The sequence below is a fragment of the Solanum lycopersicum genome, chromosome 9, assembly GCF_036512215.1.
Source record: "Solanum lycopersicum chromosome 9, SLM_r2.1".
NCBI classification, from domain to species: domain Eukaryota; kingdom Viridiplantae; phylum Streptophyta; class Magnoliopsida; order Solanales; family Solanaceae; genus Solanum; species Solanum lycopersicum.
The window spans coordinates 2,367,486-2,376,839 of record NC_090808.1 but is presented as its reverse complement, the minus strand read 5'-3'; the positions used below and the strand labels follow the sequence as shown (position 1 = coordinate 2,376,839).

General features: G+C 32.1%; 1 protein-coding gene across 4 annotated transcripts; it reads left to right on the top strand.

Moving 5' to 3' along the window:
• Window positions 1–3,346: 3,346 nt before the first annotated feature.
• Window positions 3,347–9,195, top strand: LOC101256801 (RING finger and CHY zinc finger domain-containing protein). Of its 4 annotated transcripts, none has more exons than XM_004246560.5 (13): window positions 3,347–3,530; window positions 5,025–5,179; window positions 5,269–5,356; window positions 5,443–5,502; window positions 6,200–6,232; window positions 6,326–6,403; window positions 6,487–6,530; window positions 7,244–7,284; window positions 7,525–7,607; window positions 7,825–7,916; window positions 8,132–8,201; window positions 8,520–8,561; window positions 8,650–9,195. In XM_004246560.5, the coding sequence occupies exons 2-13, from the start codon at window positions 5,094–5,096 to the stop codon at window positions 8,797–8,799; spliced, it is 867 nt and encodes a 288-aa protein (XP_004246608.1). In that variant the 5' UTR covers window positions 3,347–3,530; window positions 5,025–5,093; the 3' UTR covers window positions 8,800–9,195. The 4 variants fall into 4 exon arrangements, with proteins under 4 accessions (XP_004246608.1, XP_010325961.1, XP_069145107.1 ...); XM_010327659.4 differs by having other exon boundaries at window positions 3,370–3,530; window positions 5,036–5,179; XM_069289006.1 differs by having other exon boundaries at window positions 3,438–4,800.
• Window positions 9,196–9,354: the final 159 nt, after the last annotated feature.

Below are 9,354 nucleotides of genomic sequence, written 5' to 3'. Positions count from 1 at the left end.
GAAAAAATTATGTCGTGTACATGAGTGAAAGGCTTATTTCATAAGAATTTAAAAAATGCAAATTAATAGTCAAGATTATTTTCTATATAAATACCACTAAAGTAGCATCATATGTCTTTAATTATTTATTATATACTCTCTTTTGTTTTATTTTACATGACATTTTTCAAATTTTGAGATTTAAAAAATTTATTTTTTATCGTAAATTATTCATAATTTTTTTAAATATTTTAAATTATCAATTATTATGATTTATAATTAAGTACGTTAGTAATCCCTTGTATGTAACTTAGCTATGCTTCTTTCAATTGTTTTCAATTTTTTTTTTTAAAAAAAAGGAAAAGTTAGTTAGGGAACCTTCCTCTTGTTTTTGTGAGATTTTAGAATATTTCCTTGCTTACAATATTGTATATATTTTGACTTGTTATTACAAAAGCCTTTAAATAAATAATAAAATTATTAGGTATATTAAAAGGCAATTAATTAAAGAGCAATTTTTGTATATAGAAAACATAAAATTTATATTTGTTTGCTATAGTAAAATTTGCATAATTGCGCTCCATAGCAGACATATATATATGTATAATTCGCTATACATATACAATTGAAGCGAATTGTATAAAACAAAGTGTATGAAACGAGAAAGAGAAAGAGACTTGAGTAGAGAATTTTATAAAACGAAGTGTATGAAATGAAGTATATAAAACGAATTGTATAATTATTAGTGTATAGGACGATTATATACAATCTGAATTTGTATAAAACGAGAAAGGGAGAAAGGCAAAAGAGACTTGGGCATGGAATATACAATTGAATCTAATTGTATAAAATGAGAAAGAGAGAAATTATATACAATTTGAATTTGTATAAAACGAGAAAGAGAGAAAGACAAAAGAGATTTTGGCAGGGAAGTAATTTTATTGTATAATCATAAGTGTATAAGACGGAGATATATGTATTTGCATATGTATATACAATTTTCTCTCACTTTATACAATTAGAAACACACTTTATACAATTCTATTGTATGAAGCGAGAGAGGCGAGCGAAGAAAGCGAGCGAGAGTGGCAAGTGAAAATATGCGGGAGAGAGGGACTGACAAACAGTTTACTATGAAACACAAAATAAATTAAACGGGAGCTACTATATTTATTTTATATTATTAGTTTGTCATTATTTATATATAATAATCCCTTAATCAAAATGATATTGAGAGATCTTATAGGAATGTCAACCGATGGCTTATGAAAATAGTTGATGTTTAATACTAAAAATCGAGAATGAAAAAAAATCATATTGAAATTGAAGTTGAAAATAAGTTATGTAATATGTAAATTTAATTTTAGTCAAGCCTCAATATATTAAATATTGAATGAGCAATTATATACGATTAAAACGAAATGAAGTTATTTTACCTATATAACGAGTGTTCCTTTTAATTTCAGTTATTCACACTAACACCATCTAAAGAAAATTTTCTAAGACTAATCACTTTAATACTTGGTGCAACACCTCAAATATATCTATATATGTATCATCCAATCGACTTTCAGATTTTTTCAAATCCCCCGAATTAAATTCCTTAATTTCTTTTCACATTTTTTCAGTTTGTTGTCTGATTAGCCAAAGTCTGTTGTATGATTTCGAGATTGTCAAGCTCAGCTTGTTTCTCCTTGATTCTGATCCGAGTGTTTGCAACGTTAAGGCAACTATTTTTACTTCCCTGGGTATATGGACTAAAGAAACGATCAACGACAACATTTGTAGGATGAAAAAAAAGAGAATGGATCATCAGAGGGGGGAAATGTTATTATTCCCACATCGATGTCATATTCTCGAATTAGATCAGTTGCTTTCTCGTATAAAGTTCCTCGACGCTTTGAAAATAATGAGTATAAATTATCTTCATTTTAAATTTTAGCCATAAGAATCGTCTAATGGCCTAGGGTGTTTTTTTGAATAAATAAGCAATACCTTTTTTGAAAAGCCTCATCAATTAACATTTTATTTTCACTTGAGTAATGAACTAATGATTAAAAAAAAAAAGACTATTAAACATATCATCAAAAATCCTGTTTTTCATGAACGAACAAAGCACGTGGAGCTTGATTGTCATTTCGTCAAACAACAATTTCTTTATCGATTTAATGTCACTCTAATTCATTCAATCTTTGTTTCAATGAACCAATTTATTCACAAAACCCTTAAAGTAGACATACTCTCATAGTTGGCCGATTACGTTCTCCATTAATTTTTCATAATTTATTATTCATCTATTCCATAAGTTGTATATATACACATGAATGTACAATGATAAAACATTTACTCAGTTTTTTGCTTCACATATATGAAGATTATAGGTGTTACTAGTCTTGGAAGCTGAAATGTAGGGCTATATACAGCAGAGTTGCGATTAATATGTATCATATACATTGATATACAGCAGGTATATATAAAAAGAGATATTGGATCAAAAGCCCAAATAAGCAATAGTAAGGCCCAGTTGCTTGTCCAGACAAAAAGGAAATCGGACTTGGGCACACAAATGTTATTTCATATTTGAACTCTAGCTTTAAATATTTTAAAGATTAATTACCGAAATCTCACCTTTTAGTTTACTTATTATCACTATTTCCTATAAGTTTTATTCAAAATTCTTCATTTTCGCGTATCATATTAATGTATCTCGTACATCAAATTAATGTATCTCGCGCATTAGATTAGTGTATCTTGCGCATCATATCAGTGTATCATGTATAAAATGTACCTTACGCATCATATTAGTGTATCTCGTGCATTAAATTAGTTTATCACGTATAAAATGAATGTATTTTACGTAACGATTAATATATGTCGCGCATTAAATTAATTTATAACGCTTATATTATTATATCCTTTTTGAGAAATTTTTATAATTATAAATTTTAAAAAAATAAATTATAATTTTACCTTAAAAATATGTAATTTTTGTAATTTGCCTTTTAATTAACTTGGTTAAAATCTCCAAATGATGGACCATCAATTCTCAAACCTCAAATATTCTTAATCACGTTTTCAGTTATCTTTATTTGATTAAATTGCTTCAAGTTATTATTTCTAAAACGATTCAAATAACATAAAATATTTATTTTCAAGTGAATTTTTGATCTGATTTACTTTTATATACGTTTAAAAGATTGTTTAAATAAATAATGATACGATAAGAAAATAACGATGAGATAAAAAATTTTAAATCTTAATTTATTATTATTTTATTATTTATATAATACTAATAAAATAAAATAATTTTATTTTTATGATGGGATAAATTATCTCGAAACATTGATTCATAGTCGATATATACAGCCGGCATAAACGCTGGCGCGTCGCCTCGTCATCAGTCAAATCAAAAGACAAAGGAAAAAGCTAAAAATTAAGAACTATGGCGTCTATAACTTGTAATAATTATAAAAATAAGAAGTTTTTATGCATTATTACTGTTTAAAATCTTCTTGTTTCTTTTTCTTATCTACAAAAAAAAATCCCAAAAGGTCAGTTTTTTTTTTTCTTAGTTAAAGGTTTGATTTTTAGTTCAGTTTCAATCTTTTCTTGGAATCATAGTGAAATGTCTGGTTTTTGATTCAGTTTTAATCTTTTTCTTGTTGTCTGAACTTGTATGTCTTTTTGTGATTATTAAAGATTTGATTTTTATTTCAGTTTCAATCTTTAGTGAAATATCTGGTTTCTGATTCTGTTTCAATCTTTTTCTTGTTGTCTGAACTTGTATGCCTTTTTTGTGATTATTAAAGATATGATTTTTAGTTCAGTTTCAATCTTTTGATGTATGAATTTGAAGTTATTTTGCCATAATTAGGTTGAAAATGGGGTGGGGGTGGGGTGGGGGGTCAGTTACCCATTGGAAGGAATTTCTTGATTTAGTAGAATTGGGTGAAGAGAATGAAGTTCAGTTTATTTTGTCATAGTTAAATGGCTTATTGTTAGCTTAGTTTCAGTGTTTCTGTGAGGTGTGAATTTGTGTATTTTTTCAGAACTAAAGATTTGATTTTTAGATTTGTTTTGATGTCTGGACTTGTAAATTCTTTGTCATAATTAGTTGAAATACTAGGATTTTGAGTACACATTGGGAGAAATTTTGTGATTTAGTAGAATTGATGGAGAGATAAAGATTAGGAATGAAGATATTCGGGACAAGGTCGGAGTGACTTTCGTGTTCGATGCGATGAAGAAGTGAGAGTGAGATGATTCGGGGATGTAAGGAGGAGATGCGCAAATGTCCCAGTGAGGAGGTTTGAGAGGTTATTGACTATGGCAGGTTTAATGAGAGGTAGGGGTAGGGCGAAAAATTACTGGAGAGAGGTGATTAGACATGACATCATGCATCTTTAGTTTATTGAAGACATGTCCTTAGATAGTAGTAAATGAAATGTCGCGTATTAAGATAGAAGGTTAGTAGTTAGTAGAGTATTGTCTTACTTCCTTGAGCAATAGGCTCGGTGTTAGTTTGGTGCGTATTATCTGTTTCTCCGCTCATACAGTAGTAGTAGCATTATTCTCGTTGTTTCATGTCCTGCGATTGTTGTGATTATCTGTTGTCTCACGTGCTTTTGGTTATCACATTTTTTGGCTATAGTTATTGTTCCTTGACTTATGAATGCTATGTAATGTTTTCCCTATTATTTGGTATGTCCTCTTCACTTCTTTATTTTTCTTTTTTCGAAATGCTTACTTGATCTGAGGGTCGTTCGGAAACAATCTCTCTACCTCGTGGAGGTAGCGGTAAGGTATGTGTACACACACTAGGTATGTTGTTGTTGGGTGAAGAGAATGGAGTTCAGTTTCAGTCTTTACTTGTTGTCTGAATTTGTATATCATTTGCCATAGTTAAAGGTCTGATTTTTAGCTCAGAGTCGATCTTTCTTGATATTGGGGTTTTTATATGTATTTTGTTATAGTTAAAGGTATGATTTTTTGTGCAGTTCCAAACTTTTTGATATCTGAATTTGTTTATATTTTACCATGATTAGCTAAATTTCAGGGATTTTTGAGTATCCGTTGGAAAAAATAATCTTGATTCAGTCGAACCGGAGAAGAAAATGGAATGTACTTTGGAGGAACATATAACCACTCTTTCTTTTACTGGTGATGAATCTATGATGGAGATGGGTTCCGGGGATTACGGGTATTTCTCATCTTTTTTGTTTTCTTTCTTTGAAAAATCCTTGTTTGTTTCATGATTTTGTTAATTGTTTTTCATTTTTTCTTCTTTAGGTGCTCGCATTATAGAAGGAGATGCAAAATTAGAGCACCTTGTTGTGATGAGATATTTGATTGCAGACATTGCCATAATGACTCAAAGGTAGAAATTTTTTTCATATTCAGCTGAAAAATTTTTGGTTTCCTTTTTATGTGAGAATTAATATTAGTTTTTCATTTCTTGATCAGAATTCTTTAGATGTTGATCCACTCGAACGACACGATATTCCTCGTCATGATATTAAAAGGGTTAGTTTTCAATGTTTTCCCTCTTCTGTTGTATAAAGATTCTATAGTTGTGCGTATGTTGTTCGGATTCTTCAAAATATCACCCGTGTGTGTGTTGGATCCTCCTAAAGCTATCTCGAGCAACACATCTTAAAATAGGTAATCCTCTTTATTTAGATAAGGGAAGAAGAACACAAAGGGCAGGTGATTTAGGCTTTATGTTATGTGTAACTCTCAATGAAGCTATTCTAGTTTGATTGTGTGAATAGGCAGAACATTTTTCTACTGGGAGATCCGTTTAGCCACATGAGTTTTTGTCATCCCCATAGGAAAATATAGAGAACGTCAAGTGTTTTTTATGATTGATTATGTTATATATGATACTATACTGAGATGAGCTTAAACTGTTAGACATGGTGAATGAAGAATCATATAGTCGATCCCAGCTTGCTTGAGACATATTTGATTTATATAATGTGTGAGTGGTCATGGTGTAATCGTAGTAACAAGAATTTGGTTAAGAGTGTCCAAGATTTGATATGTATGTATAAAAAGTAACTTTTGACCTATATACACAAAAAAAATTTTTGTATACGCAATACAATATTCTGACAAAGGGTGTCGGTCTATATAGCTCCACATTGTATTTGATTAAGATTCTTGTTCATACCTTTTGATGTTGATTGATTCGAGTATGCTTTCTCTATATGTTTTTCAGGTCATTTGCTCATTGTGTAATACTGAACAGGATGTGAGTTCCCTCAATTGTTAACCGCTCGATTCAAGTTTTTATAAATGTCTTTGAGTTGATATTAAATTTGCTTGGTCCTTGATTGTGCTTCAGGTTCAACAAAAATGCATCCAGTGCGGGGTTTGCATGGGGAAGTACTTTTGCTCAAAATGCAACTTCTTCGATGATGATGTAAAATTCTTTAAATAATTTGTCTACGACGCTGTTTGCTTGATATTTATACTACGCTTTAACAAGATGATTGCTATTTTTAGGTCTCGAAGAATCAATACCACTGTGATAAATGTGGAATCTGCAGGTTAATATCTTTCTCTTATACTGTACATCATTATCGGTTCTCTGATGCATTTTCCTAAATTAGGCCATATATGTGTAAACACAAAGCCAACGACATCTGAAACATAGGTTGGTCTGTAGTCACAAAATGGGCTGAAGGCAACCTTTCTTACGAAGGTGCTTCGTTTTAAGTGCATGCTAAATGATGTCCCGTTAACGAGTTCCATATGTAATTAGGATTACTTGTGGTTGATTGTAGATGGTAGGGATTAGAAATGATTCAGTCTAGTTTAGTATTCTTGTGTCTCTTTACTTTCTATATCTGCATTACAGCCATGAAAAGACATAAGCTATCTTGCTCGGACTCTTCAAAAATGTTGTTGCACCCGTGTCAACAACAACATGCCTAGTGTAATCCCACAAGTGGGGTCTGGAGAGGCTGTCTACGATTAGACACTCGGCTCAAGGAACGCAAAAACACAACACTTATGGAAAAATAGCCCGTAACAAAAACATGATAGTAATAAAACCGAGGGATAAGAGACAAAAAATAGCAATAGAAAATTAAGAATGAGAAAGATGGAAATAATAAAAATAACGAAAATTTACTACCATTTCAGTTAAACTTACATCAGTTGCATCATCTGCACATGCCGTTGTATATTTTTGGTGCGGTAACATTGTGTCTAATTATATTATTCATCATTTTCCGGTTCAAAAATATTTGAAAAACAGAACGGGTGGCGAGGAGAATTTCTTTCACTGTGACACATGTGGTGAGTGTGATGCTCAATCTTGACTTAGAACTTACTTCAGCAATAAAAGCTCTTAACAACAATGTTGCTCGGACTCTCTATAATTATTGTGGTGCGTGTCGGATCCTCCAAGAGCAGTGGAATCTTAAACATATGGGTTATCCGACATCAGTGCAGCGACATTTTTGGAGAGTTCGAGCATCACAACTTATTAGATTGTCTTCAGTTTGTTAGTGTTATGGAACATCCTTCCTTTTGCAGGATGCTGCTATACAAATTCAATGAAGGAATCACATAAATGTATAGAAAGAGCGATGCACCACAATTGCCCTGTTTGCTTTGAGGTAAGGGCAGAATTCCGATGACAACCCTGAAACGGACCTACGGTACCCCGTAAGGGGGTTATGTCAAAAAATTACACTATATTTTTCAGAATGAGATATAGCGTACGTATATTTTTTGACGTATCAAAATTATTTTTTTATGTATATATATGATAGATTTTGAACCCCCTTAGTAAAATTCCTAACTCTGCCTCGTAATTCTTTCAACTTCATGCAGTATATTTTTGATACAACAAAAAACATCATCGTCTTGCCTTGCGGTCACACAATGCATCTGGAATGTGTCATGCAGATGGAACAACATTTCCAGTACGTACATAACGTGTTATGACTTTCTATGAACAATCAATTCCTTAAAGATCCCATAACAGAACACCCTTCCCCGTTTGTTTTATGTTGCTCGGAGTCTTAAAAAATATCGCTACTTGTTTGTCGGATCCTCCAAAAGCTATGCATTTTTGGATGATCCGAGCAACATAGACTTTGGTTGCATTGTGCTCGGTTCCAATAATTTGTGCATGCAGGTATTCTTGTCCTGTTTGCTCAAAATCATACTGTGACATGTCTCGAGTCTGGGAGCAACTGGACCAGGAGGTACACACTATACACTCCCTGCATTTCAATTTGTTTGTCTCTAATTTCCTAGACACGGAGCTTACGAAAATAAAAAAGGCATTTGGATCTTCTGATCTTAAGCTAAAGATACGTAGAATGTACCAAAATGACCTTTAATGTTTTAAACGTGTCGTGTGGAAAGTTAGAACTGAAAAGTTGTATTCTTTCTTAAACAGACTAAAAAGGAAAGTAAGACAAACAAATTGAAACTGAGGGAGTAGTTACTAAGCTGATTGACACTTTTTTTCCCGACTCTTATCTTCAAACTGACAAGTTTCGTCTATTTTCTAATTCTAGGTTGCATCAACAGCTATGCCTGAAATGTATCAGGACAAGAAGGTAAGGAGCACGTTTATCGATCCATTTGTAATTTCGTACATGAATTTGATCGCCTTTTGCCTTACATTTGAATTTCGTTGAGTTTTAGGTTTGGATTCTTTGCAACGACTGTGCAGAAACATCTGAGGTTAACTTTCATATAGTAGCACATAAATGTCCAAGTTGCAAATCCTATAATACAAGGCAGACAAGAGGAGGGTCCAGTTCATGCTCTAATATTACCGAAATGGTTAGATGAGGTTCTTCATCGCGACATTGACAAGCTTTTCAACGATGAAATCAATGCCCACGAGTCACGACTGCAACAATTGGTATGATTTATAACTTCATTATTTTTCACGAGTTTACTAGGGTAAGCATCGAGGAGGAATTTTACATGTCATTACTTGCAACAAGGGGAGTTGTCGAACATTCTTCACTTATTCTTGTTCTGAACTCATTGTCCTTTCTACTTTTCTAGATTCGAGATAGATTAGTTATATGTATTGAGTGGATTCTCCTCAATACAAATATTAGTTCGAGAGGAAAACTACTGAATTCTGTTGAACTCGTATAGAATACAAGAAGATATGGCAAAATGAAGTATTTGTGTAAAACTTCATTAAACTTGACAAGAGTGTAGATTTTGTTGCTATGTTTTGTTCTTTGATTTACCTAGTATTCGAAATTTACTAGTCTGACTAATCTGGATTGACGTTATGTAACGTCCCACTTAAGGGAATCCTCTCTCTACTAGGAGTTTTTCCATTTTCGAGGCTTAACGAGAGACACTCATACACTCTTCTTGATTAAC

What these genes read in the sequence shown, in the direction of transcription:
- LOC101256801 (XM_004246560.5), top strand. Translation starts at nt 5,094, where the DNA reads ATGGAATGTACTTTGGAGGAACATATAACCACTCTTTCTTTTACTGGT. An exon ending in GGGAGCAACTGGACCAGGAG is followed by an intron (nt 8,202 to 8,519) that starts GTACACACTATA and finishes TTCTAATTCTAG; the next exon opens with GTTGCATCAACAGCTATGCC. An exon ending in AAATGTATCAGGACAAGAAG is followed by an intron (nt 8,562 to 8,649) that starts GTAAGGAGCACG and finishes GTTGAGTTTTAG; the next exon opens with GTTTGGATTCTTTGCAACGA.